General features: G+C 40.4%; 1 protein-coding gene across 1 annotated transcript in view; it reads left to right on the forward strand.

Annotated features, from left to right (window-relative positions):
* Positions 1-7,828, forward strand: part of LOC146788618 (uncharacterized) — a 192,113-nt gene extending 184,285 nt beyond the window's left edge. The window contains 1 exon segment of the mRNA XM_085633186.1: positions 6,504-7,828. Within this exon segment, the coding sequence (XP_085489312.1) occupies positions 6,504-6,791 (288 nt within the window). The 3' untranslated portion in view covers positions 6,792-7,828.
* Positions 7,829-20,683: the final 12,855 nt, after the last annotated feature.

Consider the following 20,683-nt stretch of genomic DNA (forward strand, 5'->3'; position numbering starts at 1 on the left):
AGAGGGCTCAAAGCAGGCAGTCAAACAGTCCTTTCGGGTACAGCATCAGTCTCGCAGAGTGGACAGGAGGTCACGGCAGCAAGCAGTCCTTTCAGAGTCCTTCCACAGGTCCAGTAGTGAACTGAAGATTGGGGCTGAAGGTACTATTTTTATACCCTAGTAAACTTCTTCTGGAAGGTGAGAAAAGCTTCTTGAAAGATTCTTTGAAGTGCAATAAATTTCCTGACTCTCGTGCCCTTGCTCCAAGCTGGCTGCAGAGACAACATAGGGTTGTTAGGCCCATTGTGTGAAGGCAGAGCACAGGCTAATGGTATTCAGACAGAATATCGAGTTGGAAATGACGACTTACACAAATATCGAGTTGAAATATCGTGACACAGAAATATCGACAGCAAGAATTTAGTGGTCAAGAATAGTGAATTTAATGTAGGACATATCGTTTTTAAAAATATAGAAGTCATTAATATAATTTGCAAAAAAGTTGTTTAAAATATCCATTTTTTAATCAGTGTTATGTATTTCAGTTTATATTTTAAATGTATGTGATGCAAGTTTTTTCGTATAGGTATTGTTTATGTTTTTTAATATATGTGTAAAGTTTTCAATAGTTATCAATGTTATTTTAATTAAATTTTGTGTTTTTTAATTCTGCAGTGGGTTGTGGGTTTATAGGGTAATAGGGTGGGAAGTAATTTAACTATAATAAATTAATGTTTATTTTTTATTAATTAATATTTCTTCAAATGAGGATTTATAGTGTTACATTGTGGGAATTAATTTATTTGTAATTAATATTAATTAATTCATTCATAATTAAATATGGTAATTCTTTAACTTGTTTAGGTGTGGGTTGTGGGGTTTATGGGGTAAAGGGTGGGAAGTAATTTATGTTTAATTAATAATTAGTTGATCATTTTTATTAATTAATTAATTGATATTTGATTAGGGTAATTGTTTAGTTTTTGTGTGTGGGTTTTACTTTTATGGGGTAAAGTGTGGGGAGTAAATTAAGTTTACTCACTTCATAATTAGTTGTTAAATACTATTAGTTTTTTAATTGAAAAAAGTTTTAACTGAATAATTAATTTTTTACAGTTTAATTGTAGCTGTGGTTTGTGAGGATTATAGGGGTAAAGTGTGGGAAGGTTATTAATTTTTATGAGTTTATATGTGGGTTGTGAATTGTGTATAGTTATGTAACGATTTATGTTTTTGTTTCTAAATAATTTCTAATTAAAAATATTTATTTGTTTGAAACTAGTTTTTTATTTTATTTATTATGTTAGTTGTAGGTATTTTTCAAAAGATGTGACGGAGTGCACACCTGTTTCTTCCACTAATATGATATAATTTGTTCTCTTTTAATCCTTTTGCGTGCAAGCCCGGGAAACATGGTCTGCCCAATAACCATATACTTGTATGAACACATTCAAAGATTGGAGTGACGTCTCACCCCAATGCCGGACGCACAGCTTATTTCCATGCATTTAACACAATTGCCACAGCGTTACTCCAATTTTATCAGTCTTTATTCCAGTATTATCCAAAAATGTATAGTTGAACCTTCTACAATGTTCATCTTCGTCCCTTGAGAGGCCTCATATGTTGACCATATCCTTAATGCAGGGGAAATGCCATCTGGCCTTATTCCAAAGCATGGAGTAAACATACGTATTCCTCATAAATTCATTTTAAACACCCAATGCATTTCGGGCCTTTCCTGGCCCTTCGTCAGGGGTACTCTATAAATTCAAAACATAGCAGTTAGACTGTGTATGTTAACCACTAAAACATATCAGTTACTATTTTCAAATACCAAAAAAGCAGTTTTGTTATCCCACAATTGACGTGCTCCCACTCAAAACGTAGCTCTACACTACTACTAAGACAATGCTCAAGCTTATCTCTTCCAAAAAACATCCTTTTTTATTAATGAATATCTTACTCCCACTCATTAAACTGCACTGATCAATCCCCTTGGTTGTACTAACAAGAGGGTGTCTATCTACTCAGGTTGTTACCAAGCAAGAAACGTGATTTGCACTCATACCTTCGAAATCTGTTGTTATGGTCATCTTCCTGCCAACTTGATAACCATCCAAATGTTACGTGCTTTCTGCGCGCTGCTTTTAAGAGAACGGCCTGTGATGTGTCCCCTCCCATATCTGTAACCCTTTCCTAATTAATTGCCGTTTGTTGCTTTAAACTCATTACGCGCTGCGTCTACACGCTTCTTTCCTACGTTATATTGGCCAATCAGAAACTACCTTACTCTTAACCACACCCAGTTCCTCACTCCCGATGTCAAACCTGCAACCCAAAAAAAACAAATTATATGGTTATTTCTCATATGCATTTAACATTATAATAGGTTTTTGTAACTCGTATTATTAAATATATTTGTATTTTAATTTTTAACATATAAATGTATTTTTTATTTATTTTGTTTTAAAATATGTTTCTTGTTCATATTTTGTTTTTTTTTAATTTTGAACTGACTGGAGTGAGAATATTAATTGTTACTCATTTGCAATCCAACACTTTCCCTACTGTTGCACTGATTGGAGTGGGAATATTAAATTTTACCTCGCAACAAACCAACACTTTTCCTACTGTTGCACTCACTGGAGTGGGAAAAGAAATGTTTACCCCTTGGCTATCCAACACTTTCCCTACTTTTACACTTATTTGAGTGAGGATAGTAATTTTTACCCCACCCTATCCAAAACTTTCCCTATTGTTGTACTCACTGGAGTGGGAATAGTAATTTTTACCCCTCCGCTATCGCTATCTAACACTTTTCCTACTGTTACAATTATTGGAGTGGGAATAGTAAATTTTATCCCTCCGCAATCCAATAAGTCCCCTACTTTTGCACTGATTGGACTGGGAATAGTATATTTTATCCCTCCGGTATCCAACACTTTCCCTACTGTTGCACTCACTGGAGTGGGAATAATAATTTTTAGCCCACCGGTATCTAACACTTTCCCTACTGTTACACTAATTGGATTGGGGATAGTAAATGTTATTCCTCTGCTATCCAACACTTTCCCTACTGTTGCACTCTCTGGAGAGGGAATAGTAAGTTTTACCCCTTCCGCTATCCAACACTTTACCTACTGTTGCACTGACTGGAGTGGGAATTTTAAGATTGTTATAGTTTATTGTTTTAATTTATAATAGAATGTTTTGTTTTATAGATTTTATGTTATTGGCATATACATATATAAGTTTTTTGGTAGAGTTTCCCTATCTGGGAGATAGTCCAATTATATGAAATGAAGGGGGTCGGCTGATTCCCTATGTATGTACGGATGGTACTGCATTTCTCGAGCAGGTAGTAACCAATGGTCACTTGGCCATACGTATTTATTCTTTGATGTTCAATAAGGGCTCCATACATGTTCCTTTGCATCACTAATTATAATTTATTTTATGTTTGAGTTTTGTGACAGATGCCTTCTTTTATTTCCTTTGTCCCAATTTTTCCTGAAATATTACGTTTTATATTTTGTTGTACACACTATGTCGTTATTATTGTCACTTCCTTGAAATTTTGATTTTGAAGTCTGTCTTCTAATCGTATGATAAGTAAAAATTGATTTATGAGGTAAAAGTCTTTTTACCATGTTGATGCAGCGTTTTCATGTTTCTTTTTATGTGAAATAGGGCACTTTATTGCATTTTCTATTTACTTTGAGGAAGACCAGAGAGGTCAAAACGCGTCAGTGAGAACGAATAAACAACTTTAAGAGGATTACCTTGGAGTGCGGGCTCCTTTGTTAGCGCGGCCGTGCGAGCAAACATTTCCATATATATACATTTTATATGCATTGTTATATAGTTTTAATAATTATAAAATAAAATACAATTAAAAGTTTCATAATTGTTTTAAAGGAAAAAATATATATATATTTATTATTATGTTTGTGTGTTTAACTTTTTCATTAAGTTTATTTGTTATATATGTGAAAATGTATATTATATCTACTTTCTTTATTTTAAATCTATTTTATTATTTAATATATTTAAAATTAATTATTTTATTTTATATATAAAAAATTGATATTTTGTACAACTATATTTTTAACATTGATTTTTTTGTGATATTTTTGTACTTACCGGTTTAAGTATAAGGAGTCAATATTTTTACATTCTATATTTTTCCTCTATATTTTATACATCGATATTTTGTCAGTAAACCCAGGCTATTAAAGCATAAGAGGGTCTGTGCTCCGCTTCGACCCCCATCCTGCCAGTGACGATCCATTAAGGAAGACCTATTCCTTCTGCTGTGTGACTGTTTTGGGAGAAATCACAACGTCTGTCAGCTAGACCCAGTCATGTGACCAATGAAAGGCTACAGGCACAAAGGGCTAAGTGCAGGAAAAAAGTCAGCTTTCTAAACATTCCATTTCTTACAAATGTAAAGAATCCGACTTTACCATTACAGACGGTTTATCATTACAATTTCGTAGGTACTAAACAGGAGATATCTACCTTCTCCCAATTAGGAATTATAACTTCTTAAATGTGTAAAGGAATCCCCAAGGTTATCCTATGGTAGGGGTAGGACTCACTGTAGTGAAAAACTAATTTAGGAGTTTTTTCCTATTAATACATGTACAATTTAAAAAGTACATGTGCAGCCGTTTAATTACACAGCACCATGTCCTATGGGCTACCTAGGGCCTATGTTAGAGGTGACTTATATGTAATATAAGAGGAGTTTAAGACTTTGCAAGGAGGTTTAAATGCCAAGTCGACACAGCAGTGTAACACTGAATTCAGGCTGTACTGGCAGTCCTGGGACATGTTTTAGAGTTCTACTTAAGTGGGTGGCACAATAAGTGCTGCAGACCCACTGGCGCAAAAAGAACAATTGATAGACAGAATGCAGAACAATGTCATACATTCACCCCAGTACAGAGACCTGGGCCTAAATCCATCGTATTTTTGCTCACCATACATTACAGTTTGGACCCAGTCATATGCAATCAGTCTTGACCCTGCACCCAATGGGAACAGTCCAGCCCGAACTGCCAGGCCAGGTCCTCCCTGGACTGGAAACAAGCAACCTAGGACCGGTTTCGGGCTTTCAGCCCTCATCGGCCAGGATAGCTTAACTCCAGTGGCATGGAGAGCACGGGATGCACGTCTGGGCATACCTGTCCCACTCGGGGTGACAAATGCAAAAAGAACAATTGACAGACAGAATGCAGAACAATGTCATACATTCACCCCAGTACAGAGATCTGAGCCTAAATCCATTGTTTTGTTCTCGCCATTACAGTTTTGATCCCAGCCATATGCAAATGAGTCTTGACCCTGCGCCCAATGGGAACAGTCCAGCCCGAACTGCCAGGCCAGGTCCTCCCTGGACTGGAAAGAAGCATCCTAGGACCGGTTTCAAGATTTCAGCCCTCATCAGCCAGGATAGCTTGACTCCAGTGGCATGGAGAGCACGGGACCCACATCTGGGCTTACCCGTCCAACTCGGGGTGACAAATGCAAAAAGAACAATTGATGGACAGAATGCAGAACAATGACATACATTCACCCCAGTACAGAGATCTGGGCCTAAATCCATTGTTTTTTTTGCTCACCATGCCATGACCCACTGGTGGCATTTCATTTACAAACACTGGGTATATGGTATACCACTCCAAAAGGGATTTATGAGCAAATTAAATATGCTAATTAGTATATGCCAATCAAATCATGTTCAGTGGAATGTGCACAAGCACTTTAGCACTGGTTAGCAGTCCTAAGATCAACAAAAAAGAATTCAGCAAAACTTGGAGGTATGTAGGCAAAATGTTTGAGGGAGACCATGATAACTGACAGGTCTAATATCCTGCTATGGTGGCCAATTGACTACCAATTAAAGAAGGCAAAATTGACTCAACAAGATATTTTGTGGGGTTGTCCAGCCCCCTGACATTCTTGCCTATGGTCTGCACTGGATAGGCTGCAGCTCTAAGCAGGTATCTAAGTGCAGTATTCATATGCTTATTTATAGGAATGTTAGTCCTTGGCTCAAATCTGGGTACAGATATTTGGAATTAAGAATAGCTCTTTTGATGAATAACACTGTGAACAGTTCACTCTCATTGATCTGGCATGAGTGGCACAAACTCCTATGACTGTTGTTAATGATTATTTCTATATATTTTGTAAAGGTTTCTCTTTGTGTTGATTCAAGGGTTGTTTTAACTGCTGAAGGTATGTTCTTCTTGAAGTATTTGAACATGTCAGCCTAACTGAGATATAACACATTGTGAATATATTTTTCAATAGGTAAGCGTGCATAAAAGGCCTTTGACTCATGCCAATGGGATTATTTGATGAATTGTGTTTATTGAGTTTCATTCACCATGTCCTATTCTATAGTAACAACAGCTTGAACTAAATGATCCCTGCTTTATAGTATGATTCCACTGCCAGCTATGAAAAACTGAAGCCAACTTTAAATGGCAATTTGTTTGTTTGTCTTTCAGGCAAAAATAGGCCGACCTCAAAGGTTAAGTGAAAGTTTATCTTCTGACTCTGGAAACATGCAACCGTATACATCCTCTGCCTCTAGAAACATGGAACCGTATACACATGACATGCCAGTCTCCTTCGATGTTTTAGCTGTTTCAGGCCGTCCCCAAAGGCTAAGTGAAAGTTTATCTTCTGACTCTGGAAACATGCAACCGTAGACATCCTCTGACTCTGGTAACCTGGTACCGTATGCACATGACATGTCAGTCTCCTTCAATGTTTTAGCTTTTTCAGAAAGCTGAGGAACAAACCTACGCTGCAACATGGGATGAAAAAAATGTCTTCTTTCCAGAGAAAAAGACTAGTACAAAATAGATCAATATAATTGATGCATGATTGAAAGAGTGGCTATATTTAACTTATTCAAATACATAAAATAAATCACACTTTACAGTACAGTTGCACAGTTTTTGCATTTATGCTTAAAACCTCTAATAGCAATAATTTATTGTTTCCAGTATTTTGATATGTGCTTCGGTACCAAGAAAAACATAAGGTAATATTTTAAAAACTGGGTTATTTTACATATTATTATTGGAATTGCTTCATTAATAATTTGTTACATTATGTATAGTGACTTGTGCCAAAGTGCCACATCTTGGCAAGGGTAATAATCAATTTTCCAAAACATGAGCACCAACTTCTTTTGCTGCTGTGCTCATCATAAACTAGCAGTTGTGCCACCCTCAGTTGAAAATTATTACGTTTTTCTGCCTCCTGTGTGAATTTGTTGTAAAAAACTGGAGGTTCAAATAAATACAGCTGTTTCATGAAGAGGGAATTCCACTTGTTGCAGAACAATTGGGATAATACCAGTAACAAATTACTGAGGAGAAATTATTTCTACATGGTGTGCACAAACAAGCAATAGCCCAGTAACCTTGAGTCTTTGACAGAGTAGGGAGTGTTCAGGGAAAACCTTTGCTGCTGCTTGCCTCTGATTGGTCAGGAGGAGTAACACCATATCTTTCTTCCTCCCTTACCTGTTGTGTGATGGGCCTTTCTTCTATCTCCATGGATGTCACAACACTCCATAATATTACTTTGTTGAGCTGCCATTTTTTCCTGATGGTTATTGTGCTGCATAACATGACACAACACTTTTGACACCAAGGCAGAAAGCTCAAGTTGGACAACTGTACTCCAGAGAGTTTGGAAATCTCAATAGAGTCTAAACTCTAAACATTCTGCATTGTAGGAAATTAAGCCAGCTATAAGAAATATATTTTTATATGAGTCTTTACAGTATTATTTGGATTGCTGTTATTTCTGATTTTGTATTCTGGTACATAAAAAGTTTAATTTATTATATGATTTAATTTAATTTGTCACCTATGTCAAAGAGAAAAGACCTACATGTGTATTATGGATGGCTAATTGTCTGAATATTAAATTCATTGTAAAAATCAGGCTACCATGAAATATATTTCCTTCTTTTTTCTATTCATGATTGCACTCTGCTTTCTTTGCATAACAGTACATAGTCCACAATAGCATACACCATTCCTGGTAGTGCACAGTGCTAAAATAATTGTTGAATTGGCTTTAAGTACTAGATTTTAGTATTTGAAATGTTGGGGAACTTATGTTTTTTGGCCTTGAAATGATGGAAATGTGGGTAAGCCCTGCCAGTAGTGAGGTACTGACTTTTAAGTTATACCAAGGGCATTCATAATCCAGGTTAGCTTTATCAAACCTCCACAAGACGGTAGTAGTAAGACCTTTTAATAGAACATACAAATAGTGATTCATATTCACAAAGCATTTTTTAAATATTTACTCAGAAATACTTTTCACAAATCTCCTCCTGGAGATCTCTGCATTCACTTGCCTCACCTCTTATTTGGGGAGACCTCCACCCATGGGATGTACAATTTTGTAGTAAATGTAGAGTCGGTAAGGGAACTGGTTGGAAAATGGGGAATATATACGACTAAAAGGGTGTTTTTAAATGAAAACCAAGGAGTGTTTAAAGGAGTCACATGCAAATAAAAAAAAACACACCCACAAAAGAGTAAGACACTTTTATCTACTATAGTTGTTTTACTGACAAAAAAGGCTCAAATCTACTCCATCCAAGTCTTGCAGTAAGTCAATCAACACGCCTCAGTACTTTCAAAGAAATCACTGGAGGCAAACAATGGCACTAACAACACATAAGGGGGGGCCTAATCCATGCTACAACAAGGTTCCTGGATCGGGCTGGAACTGAGGTCATGGCCAACTAGTGGCTCATTTTTCACTGGAGCTGCTACTTCAGTTGTTGCACCGGACGTATGTCGTTACAACGCACACTTTTACAACGCATGCACTTACAACGCATTTTTTACAACGCACAATCCATTACAACGCATGACATTACAACGCATGACACTACAACGCATTTTTAAAAACTACCTTTACAACGCATTCCATTACAACGCATACTACCATTACAACGCATACCATTACAACGCATAATATTAAATTGCATTTAAGGTAAGTATTAGATAGTATAGGGGTAAAAATTACTTTTCTAACTCCAGGGGGTGCAACAGTAGGGTAAGTGTTGGATAGTATAGGGGTAAAAATTACTATTCTAACTCCAGGGGGTGCAACAGTAGGGAAAGTGTTGGATAGTATAGGGGTTAAAATTACTATTCTAACTCCAGGGGGTGCAACAGTAGGGTAAGTGTTGGATAGTATAGGGGTTAAAATTACTATTCTAACTCCAGGGGGTGCAACAGTAGGGTAAGTGTTGGATAGTATAGGGGTAAAAATTACTATTCTAACTCCAGGGGGTGCAACAGTAGGGTAAGTGTTGGATAGTATAGGGGTAAAAATTACTATTCTAACTCCAGGGGGTGCAACAGTAGGGTAAGTGTTGGATAGTATAGGGGTAAAAATTACTATTCTAACTCCAGGGGGTGCAACAGTAGGGTAAGTGTTGGATAGTATAGGGGTAAAAATTACTATTCTAACTCCAGGGGGTGCAACAGTAGGGTAAGTGTTGGATAGTATAGGGGTAAAAATTACTATTCTAACTCCAGGGGGTGCAACAGTAGGGTAAGTGTTGGATAGTATAGGGGTAAAAATTACTATTCTAACTCCAGGGGGTGCAACAGTAGGGTAAGTGTTGGATAGTATAGGGGTAAAAATTACTATTCTAACTCCAGGGGGTGCAACAGTAGGGTAAGTGTTGGATAGTATAGGGGTAAAAATTACTATTCTAACTCCAGGGGGTGCAACAGTAGAGTAAGTGTTGAATAGTATAGGGGTAAAAATTACTATTCTAACTCCAGGGGGGGCAACAGTAGGGTAAGTGTTGGATAGTATAGGGGTAAAAATTACTATTCTAACTCCAGGGGGTGCAACAGTAGGGAAAGTGTTGGATAGTGTAGTGTAATATTATGCGTTGTAATGGTATGCGTTGTAATGGTAGTATGCGTTGTAATGGAATGCGTTGTAAAGGTAGTTTTTAAAAATGCGTTGTAGTGTCATGCGTTGTAATGTCATGCGTTGTAATGGATTGTGCGTTGTAAAAATGCGTTGTAAGTGTAGTGCGTTGTAAAAGTTGCGCTGTAAAGGTTGTTCCCCGTTGCACCACAATTAATGTAAAATGCCGAGTTAGTGATGAATTATGGAATATGGCACCATCCACATATGCGATCCTAAGACACGACTGATCCAACACCATGATTTGGCAACCAAACATAAGTCTTGTTGTGACATGCATATGTTTTTCAGACTTGTCATGCCACACCTTGACTACTGGAACTCCCTTTACCTTTGATGTCCAGTATAAATGGTTAAAATATTACAGGTAGAGCAAAATGCTGCTGCCAATATCTTTTTGAATATTCCAAGGCATCACTCAGACTTTTTATATTGGCCTCACTGCACGACTACACATTACACAAAGGATCCAATTCAAGGCCCTCTTGTATTGCCCTTAGGGTGTACCATGAAAAAACCCTCAACTGGTTCACTCTTTGTTGCAACCCTATATTCCAACAATAACTTTGAGACCTGCAACTTCATTGTGTATGATGATTCCAAAAGTCCACAAGGCAAGATGTGGAGGCTGTTCTTTTGCCAATCAGACCCCTAAAAGTTGAAACTCCTTCTCTATTAGGATATGTAAGATTGGAAATTAATTACATTTCTGAAAGATGTTGAAAGCCTGACTATTTATCTAATTTGGTTGAATAGGGTCTGTTTGGTTGTTTAGCACTAGGAGGCTCTTTGGGTAGCCATTCACTTAAAAAATGCCTAGAACAGAAGAGAATCCACTACCACATGCCTCACTCATTCATTCATATATTACATGTTAATACTGCACACATCAGATACATTATTTGCTTCTTAAAGTCTAATACTCCTAAAATGTAGTATGTATATATACAGGAAAATGTAATCGCTTTACATAAACAAATTACCAAAAACACATTCATGTTCTAAAAGTGTTGAAAACATTTTAATCATGTAGTCTTTTCAACTACTAGTAGTGCTATTTTTATTGGTTTCATTTTCCAGTTAGTTTTATTCTATTGTTTTCTGCTTCCATATCTCTGTGTTGGAACAAGAGTGCTACCTGCCGAAAGGTACACTTGTTTCCTTTACCCTGACTGTCCAACTGTGATTATCTGATATCTTGGCTTTTGGACGTTCGGCCCCAACCTCACACTAGCATAGTTTGTGTGCATAGACATAGGCCTCTCCCTTGGGGCGAGTGAGATTCTGGTCCTGTCTTGACTTTAGAGGGGCACACCTAGGGGATTCTCATTTGTGACCCTGTCATGACTTGAGCTTGTAGAGCTTTTGTGGCAGCAAACCGTGTTTTTGTGATCCTGCACTAGTGACCTGACCTTTTTATCTGTGTCTTAGGAGTAGAGGACCACTTGTCCCTCTGTTACAAGCTAACCAGGATCCCAGCACTAACTTCCTAGTGTGTATGTGGCTGTATGCATGTGTGTGTAGGAGAGTAGGATCTGCTTCACATGTTTACCCCCACTTTTTGTTGGTATTTCACTGTTTTCCGACTTTAGTCTGGCTGGGACCCTGCTAATCAGGGCCCCAGCCTAGCTGCCTCCTCTCTAAATTGATAGCATGTACTTTAGGTACAGTTTAGATTGGATCTGAGGTGCCCTTATAAGTCCCTAGTATATGGTTTACTATGTACCCAGGGCAGAGGTACACCAGAGGCCTACCAGGGGCTGAAGCATGTATTATGCCACCCCTGGAAAGCCACCCAAAATGACACCACAGGCCTGATACTGCAGCCTGGGTAAGGTGGTGCATGCACCCCTTACTGTGATATAGCTTACCTATATCACTACATACACACACATATAAACCTATAAGTCACTCCTATGGCAGGCCTTATCAATCCTGAAGGCAGAGTGCTTCGTTCTTATGTGAGAGGGTGCCCCTGCATGAGCAGAGCCCCTCTGCAGCGTTTGGAGACCCTTCTCTGATGCTGTTTGTAGTGCAGCCTGACCATGTACTCAAGTGCATTATAACCAAACGGTAAATGCTAACTTTGGACTGGCTGCACGGAAACATGTTGTGTTTGGTTTCAAACACCTTGGAATCATACCCCCACACCAGTAACTGATGTGGGAGTATGATCCCACCCTTCTAGAGGGAGAGAAATGACAGCACTGGTATACCCGGTAGAAACTTAATAGAGCCCTGGCATCACAAAATGGATGCTGCAGCCACAGACACAGGTCTGACCTCCTGCTGCTGACTGAATCTCCGGCAGGGGAGGCCTGGACAATAGGTTTCCTGTCACAGAGAGGTGTAACCACCTCCCAGACAGGCTTATGTGTATTGGGGCTGGGGGAGTGCTTTGAAGTCCTGCACTGGGGGCACATTTGGTGTCCCTGTGCATAGTCCAGCTCAAACCAGTTCAGGGGCTTCCAGCCCCTGCTCTGGTATGAAACTGGACAAAGAAAATGGGTGTAGCCACCCCTCTTTCCAAATCCTCCCATAGGTGGGTCCCCAGAGTCTGGAAATCATCATGGAAAGAACACAACAAAAGAGAACCTCACAGTGTGGACAGAGAATACTCATCTTGTCTGCCTTAACTGTATGAATGTGGGAGCTGCCCATTCACTTGTGATTCCATTTCCAAGTATTTTTGATCATAAAAAGGGTGTTCCACAGTGACCCAGAGGACAGCTGTGCAGACACAGCTGATGACTGCTGACAGCCTCCTTCCCAGAGGAGGCAGTACATCACCTGGAGACTCATGTGACAGGAAGAACAGTCACATGTATAGTTCTCTTTTAGACATGCGTGTCTAAGACACTACAGAAGTCATCCTATGTCACTGGTTCCCTGTGAACCAATTAATCAAAGGCCTGCAAACTGCTTCTCATACTCCACCCATGCCTTCATGAGCTGATATCTGTTACAAACCAAGCTATAAGCACCTGCCTCACTGGTCTTGCATGGGGATCCTTTCTTTGCTTTTGTTGCCACAAGGGGGAGCGTTAGTACCGGTGATGGTAATGTCACCTATGTCTGGTCTATTGTAATGGCATCAACACCGGGCTCCCAGCCAAGAAAATCTAAACTGTAAAAAACCCAGCATCATGCTACCTGACTCATTGGAATGGAAAGAACTGCCCACGTTATCCCCACCCTCACACTGACAGAAAAGGATCATAGTGCATGTGTGGAAAGACTTGAAAATATTCTGCAAAAAGAGATGCTTAGGCACACCCCTAAGTATCTCAAAAGACATTTTTAACACTATCAACACACCAGACTCCTTAGGTTAGCATGTCAGCAAAAACAGTCCCTTTGCTTCATGACAAATTAGAGGTGTTGGGGGTGGATTAACTGACACACAAAGTTCCTCCCTTTGTGGAAATATGGATTTTTCTGGTCAGTTATGTCCCCTATCTTGGACCCCAACGGTTCTATGTGCATATCACAAGTACATGTATGTTCCCTCCAGTTCCAGTTATGAAGACGCAAATACATGTGCGTCCACCGTCAACATGTCCTCTGTCAGATCCGCCATGAACAGGCCGGATATTCCATTCCTAAATATGAAAGGCCACCGGCTTTATATGGTTCACTTATGCCATTTTTCAGTCTAGGCAAGTAGGCCCTGATTCTGTCATCAAAACTCTTCTTGCCTTCTGCCTCTGAAAGCTCCAGTCTGAGCCTGCATCTGCGACCATGAACTTTGTCTCATTCTCTGCCAAGTACTGTATTTCACCTTCGAATTATCTGCTTCCCCCTCAGCCGATGCATTCCTGCCTAGTAGTTTAAGTAAACATTCTTCCAGTTACCGAGCAAAAGGCCCGGCTTCTCTGTCCTCATGCAAGTAATTCATAGCCCTGTTACCATGGAATATTCCTACCCCCTCGCATTCAGTGTAGACACTTAGACGCTTGTACACGCACGCACAGTCAGTATAGAATAGATTCTGTCCGAGAGTCCTTCTTTGGTGGATAACATAGTTCTTTAAACATAGGATGTTAGATATGATTTGGGATTAGGTTGACTTGACCCCCCAGACTTTTTGTCTCCACATGTAGAGCTAAATGTCAAGTCCCCTTCACCCCCTAGTTACACGTCAATTACACGTCATGCTGCTGCGCGCGCATCTAGGCCAAGTATTATCTTATAGATCCACCTATGTATGACATCATAACCAATTATGTTCCTTTTTACTCTTTATTACACCCATTTTTGGCTACGCAGGTAGAACGTCATTTTCCTTATCAATTGTTACGCCTACTGTATTCGCTTCATTGTAATGTATGTACTATAAAAGTTACTTCTTGTCAATAAAGTATGTACTTCACTTCCTGAACCCCCGTGGTGATGGAACTTGGAGCATCCGATTATAATCGATCACTGGAATAAAGCCCATTCCGAACCTCTAATATCACGGATTCTGCCTCTCATTTTACTGAGCTATTTTATAATGTTTCTGTATCAAATTCAGTCCCGGTAAAGGAAAAATTATTTACCACATGATGGCGCCCGAACAGGGACACTTTCTCATCTCACGCGCCGGCGGTGAGTTGCAGGCCCGGTCTCCTGCCACAGCTGGACGGACAATAACGCGTACCAGCAGGATTTCCTGTATCTCCCTCCGGTCAAGCGGGGGCGACTGAGACTGCGATCAACACCCAGACGAGGCGGTGAGAAGTGCGAAGTATCCCGACCAGAGCCTAGCTGAGAGAGCAAGATCCGAGGTATACAGAGACCCACCAGTTCGAAGTCAAGCCCAGTTTCCGACGAGACGAGTCGAGTCCAGTCCGGTTCAAGTTCAAGTTACCGAGGCCTTCCGTTTCCGAAGCTACCCGGTGAGTACCATTACTGGGGAGGCATTTCTGACGTGCACATAGGTTGTGCCGGTCAAGACGGGTTTGGGTACACAAATCCGGTCTGCACTGTTTTAGCAGTGTATCTGTACTGTTTAGCAGTATATCAAGTATTCCGAAGTATCTAGTTAGTGTCAAGAGTTATGCTTGGTGATTAGTTATGCAGACGATCATCATTGTTGTTTATTTTAAAGGTTAAAAATGTTTAATGTTTTATGTTTAATGTGTTAAACGTCCTGCATATTGTGGTATGAATGGTTGTTCATTATTGTGCTTTCGTATTGAGTGTGTTCAAGATTAAGTGTCAGATCAGTTGTCAATATGCCGCTCTTTTCGAAATTGAGACAGATCACTACTAGAAAAGGGGTACTCGAAGAAGCCGTCCCTATTCCTCCTAGGGATACTCCAGGGCACTTCATGTATCACAAACATGGCTTAGACGCTATATTATTTCTTGATTTATGGGTAGACTACACCAAGGGATTACCAGAAAGTCAGAGGTGGCCCGCAGCGGGGACCTGGGATGCAGAGTGCATCATGAAAGTCGAGGAAGAGTTATGGAAAAGGAAAGTCAGACAGTCACAGAAAGACGCCGTCGAGTTATGGCGTAAAGAATCTCATAGACGTACAGAAAAAGCACGTAGACAGGAAGAGAAGAGTAAAGAAAGTTCAAATAAAGTTCGAGAAAATCTATTAATTGAGGACGGTATCCGAGTGAAATCAGAACAAGTAGACAGACAAAGAAATGCCCTTATGAATGGCATGTATCCCCTTCTAGCCGAAGGATTACCTAAGGCCACTCCAGAGATACCGAAAGACTTGCCACCCCCATTATTCCCAATCAAGGTACATCCTAAGGGGCATCCTAGAACCGCAGAAGATGTTTTTCTTTCCTCATATTTAGATGACGCAGCTCCCGAGTATGCTAATTCCGCCCCACATAGACCGCATACCAGGGAGGTCCAACGCCAAGATCCAGCACCCGTATCCCTACAGCAACAAATCGAGTCACAAGTTCCGGCAAGCACATCTGTTTCTGCATCTGTTTCTACAGGTACTTCTATAGCTGTGTCCACACCTATAGTTGCTGTGTCACGTTCGACGAATCCTTTCACACCCGACACCCCAGATGGGGCCACGGGAGGTGCTACCAATATCTTTTCTACGCCACCTAGAATAAATAAACTTACTTTTCAAGAGTCAGCGCATTCACGTACACCCAAATTCGTAAGTGCCCGTGCACTTAAAGAACTTCTCGTAGATTGTAGATATGACCCGGTGCCCGGTATAGAGGACGAAATGATCCTGGCATCATTGCGTATCAGATGAGCCGCAGTGTATTTAGCGAAGTTACCAGGAATGACTGCGCATCTAGACGAAATATATCATTTTGTCCAAACAGGGCGAGATCCAGAATGTATTAACAGAGCTATGGAATACCAGAAAGTAGAGATACAGGGGGAACTGTTACGTTTCCTCATAAACTGTGTGATCAGAAATGTAGACCGACCGGGGGTAGACCCGGAAGCAATGCAAATTCTTACAAGATGGAGCCAGAATATATCAGAAGGGAGACACGATAAGCAAAATTGTATAATAGCCATGTGCCGAAAGATCCGTAAAGAAATAGAACGCCTACACAAAGAGAGATTAGAGGCAGACGAGTTCGAACAAAACGAGGAAGAAGGGTCAGGACTGCCCGCAGGACAGTCGGACACCATAGCCTATGTAGGTAGAGGAAGATCTTGTAATAGGAATCAGACTAGATGTCATACTGACTCAATACGTCCGATATGTCCAGATAATGACAGGAATTTCCAAATACCTATAATTAATATAAGGTCTAACGAGCGTTCGTTCCAAACCGCCGACAAGCTACTCCGAGAACGAAGGGGTTATCATTTTCTCGATTCTATGGACGAACAAGATTTAGCCAGGGCAGCTGTCCATTGGGTGGACAGTCCCGGAAAATATAGTGACGATACAGTAGTACGCACATTTTTGAATCTCACCCCAGATGAACAGAGGTTAGCTGGGATCTATATGATTCAACAACTCATTATACTATATCGGAGTCAGCATTCGGACCCTGGTCCCTTACCTGATATACTGACTGAATTGCTTATGAATAAATGGAGAGGTCCAGGTACTAAATTAATTAAAGAAATTCTAGAATCAAGAAAGCAGTATATTCTTTTTGTATGCTCAGAGCATGTCTCAGTGCCCGTCAAGGAAAGAACCACGTATCACATGGATAAACAGAATCCCTTACGAGAAGTGCACCCAATAAAAGGCGAGGACAACGAGTTTAGGCGCGTATTTGTATATACGCCCATATCAAAAATAGAATTGTTGCAAATGAAGAAAGTGGTACCCAGTCATGACAAAGATCCAGCGGGTTTTCACCGAGAAATTAAAGACATGTTACTCATGGGAGAGTATACCTATCCCGACATTATGACAATATTAAAGGTTTTGATGCCTGCTGGCATTTATGAAAAACTCAAGGAAAAAGAGTGGGAGGTAGGAGACCAAAAGATAGAATGGTCAGTGTTAGAAGCGGAAGAAAAGACCCGAACTGCAGGAGCAGGACTTGGGGATAAAACTAAAGCATTACCAGGTTTACTAGTACAGGTACTGCCACGTTTGTTAACTACGAAAAAGGAAGATTGGGGTACAATTTCAGCCTGTAAACAGAAGCAAGATGAAGACACTAGTGATTACTATGCCCGATTTGAAATCTGTTTTGGTATAAATAGTGGCATAAAAGCAAGTAGCGAATCATACCCTCATCTGTTTGTAACAAAATTAGTAGAAAATGCCTTGCCCCCAGTAAAGAATAGAGTATTAAAATTCGAGAGTACCTGGCAAGGTAACACTCCATCACAAATGTTACAAATGTTACAGTACCATCACAATAGAATTAGAGAGGAACAAGAACATGAACACAGACGCATGAAAGACACGAAAATGAAAATGCTAGTTTCCCAGACAGTTCCAGCTGAAGGACATAAAAAGGGTATGACACATTCCGATTCAGCAGGACCTGTAAAAGGGACATGCAATTATTGTAAAAAGCCAGGTCATTACGTACACGATTGTCCAGTTTTAAAACATAATATCGCCATAGGTAAAACACAAGAAAGATCACGGCCACTCAGACAAGATCAGAATGAACAAGGAGCTATGCAGCATGCCCAGGCCATGCCAGCCGCACAACAGCCAATACAGTTTGTGCCAGCTGCACCACCGTTGCCTGCTGCTGCCACACAGACAACTACACGACAAATGTATCAGACTGCACAGTATGAATATCCTGAGTATCAGCGTTACGCATGAACTAGCCTAGAGAGGGAAGTGGACTTACCCCTTATCGAGATTCCTGTAGATCAAGAAGGACCTTATATACATAGTGAATTATTAGGCCAAGATAGGAAATTTTTACTCGATACAGGGGCAAGTCGAACAACTATAAAACGTAGTGAAGTTCCAGGGGCACCCCTCTCAGGCTCTCAGAATATTTCCCTTGGTTTTTCAGGAAAACCTATTGTTAATGAAGTATCGCAGCCTCTTCCACTTACGATAGGACCTCTGACCCGAACTACAGATTTATTGCTTACTAAATCATGCCCAGAAAACTTGTTAGGAATAAAGACCCTGAAAGCTCTAGGAGCCATAATATGTTGTTCTCCGGAAGGAGTAAGGTTGTTTTTACGTGATTTTAAAGGTCACTATGTGTCTAGAGACATGGATCCCCGACTGCAGACTTTACCTACACATCTATGGGCACAAGGCCCTACTGATGTTGGTTGCATGAATATTACACCATATAGAGTCACATTAAAGGCAGGAGTGGTGCTACCACGAATGCGACAATACAAGTTACCACCAGATGCTGTAGTGGCTTTACTACAAATCATTGACGAGCTCATTGCCCAAGGAGTAGTTGTGGAAACAGACTCCAATGTATGTAATTCACCGATAATTCCGATTCTTAAACGAACAGATCCAAAGGCCCCGCCAGTATATCGATTGGTTATTGATCTGCGCGAATTAAACAAGTGCATTGTGCCACAATTTCCTGTGGTCCCAGATATCTCGTCATTACTGACAGCCATTGATTCCGAAGCAACATTCTTTACTGTAATTGATCTCAAGAATGCCTTTTTCAGCGTCCCAATAGATCCGGAAAGCCAATATTTGTTCGGATTTAGTTTAAATGGGCGTAGCTTTAAATTCTCACGCGCACCTCAAGGATTTACAGAAAGCCCCAGCATCTATAGCCAAGCACTGAAACGAGAACTTGACAGTATCCACATGCCAGTTAACACTGCTCTGCTTCAATACGTCGATGATCTGCTGATCACCGCTAGGAGCGAACCGGAATGTGAGAAAGCATCACTGACAGTTTTACAATTTCTAGCCGAAAAAGGGCACAAGGTGTCCCCTTCTAAGCTGCAATTCTGTGTCCAGCGAGTTGTTTATCTTGGACACTCGCTGTCCAAGGAGGGAAGGCAGCTTACACCCGAACGCATTCAGTTAATAGCTAACATGTCAATACCCAAGACACAAAAGGAGGTACGAGCCTTCATAGGCCTCACTTCATATTGTAGGCAGTGGATCCCTCAGTATGCATTTCTAGCAAAACCACTCATTCAGTTAACCACACAGGAGGCAGCCACACCGACTGTTCTCCCTTGGACTCAGGAACATACACAAGCTTTTGAAAGCCTAAAGAAAGCTTTATGTCAAGCACCTGTTTTAGCAACGCCATGTTACAGAAAACAGTTTACACTCTTTGTTACAGAACGCGAAGGTACTGCCTTGTCAGTACTCACACAGGAACAAGCAGGAGCACACAAACCATGTGCTTATTTTTCTAGTACATTAGATCCCGTAGCTCAGGCTTTGCCTGCGTGCCTGAAATCAGTGGCAGCGACAGCTTTAGCAATCAGACAAAGCGATGCCATAGTGTTAGGACATCCATTGACAGTTCAAGTACCACATGCAGTAGAGGTTCTTGTAAATAGAACGCAAACACAACACTTGACTATAGCGCGACTTACAGGATATGAACTTACATTGTTTCAGCCACATATAGAAATCAGACGCTGTAACACATTGAATCCTGCCACACTTTTGCCAGTAACCGGAACAGACCCACTAGCTCATGACTGTATTGAAGTTATTACTATAACGACAAAACCCAGACAAGACCTGACAGATGTTCCCTTGTCCGATCCAGACCTGACATTGTATGTAGATGGTTCATGTATGAGAACAAGTACAGGAGAGTTAGTGGCCGCTTACGCAGTCACAACAGATACTGAAGTCATTGAAACTAATCGTATAAATACTTTGTCAGCTCAAGCCGCAGAGCTCATCGCTCTGACACAAGCCTGTATTCAAGCCACGAATAAAAAAGTCAACATATACACTGATTCACGTTATGCATTCGGAGTTGTACATGACTTCGGCGTGCTGTGGCGAGAGAGAGGTTATTTAACTTCCCACGGTGCCCACATTCAGCACGGACCCCTCATTCATGCCTTATTAGATGCAATACATCTACCCACTGCAATATCGATTATGAAATGTAAGGCTCATACGAAGGTTACTGATATCATTTCCCAAGGCAATGATCTAGCCGACAGAACAGCTAAACAGACTGCTCAAACTCAAACCCCCGACATGACAAAGACAATAGTCCCGACACCGACACATTGTATGACAGTTAAAGATCCTACTCTTGACGTAATTGACATACAGACACATGCTACACCAGACGAAATAAAGAAATG

This window comes from Triturus cristatus, chromosome 11 (genome assembly GCF_964204655.1).
Source record: "Triturus cristatus chromosome 11, aTriCri1.1, whole genome shotgun sequence".
Classification (NCBI taxonomy): Eukaryota; Metazoa; Chordata; class Amphibia; order Caudata; family Salamandridae; genus Triturus; species Triturus cristatus.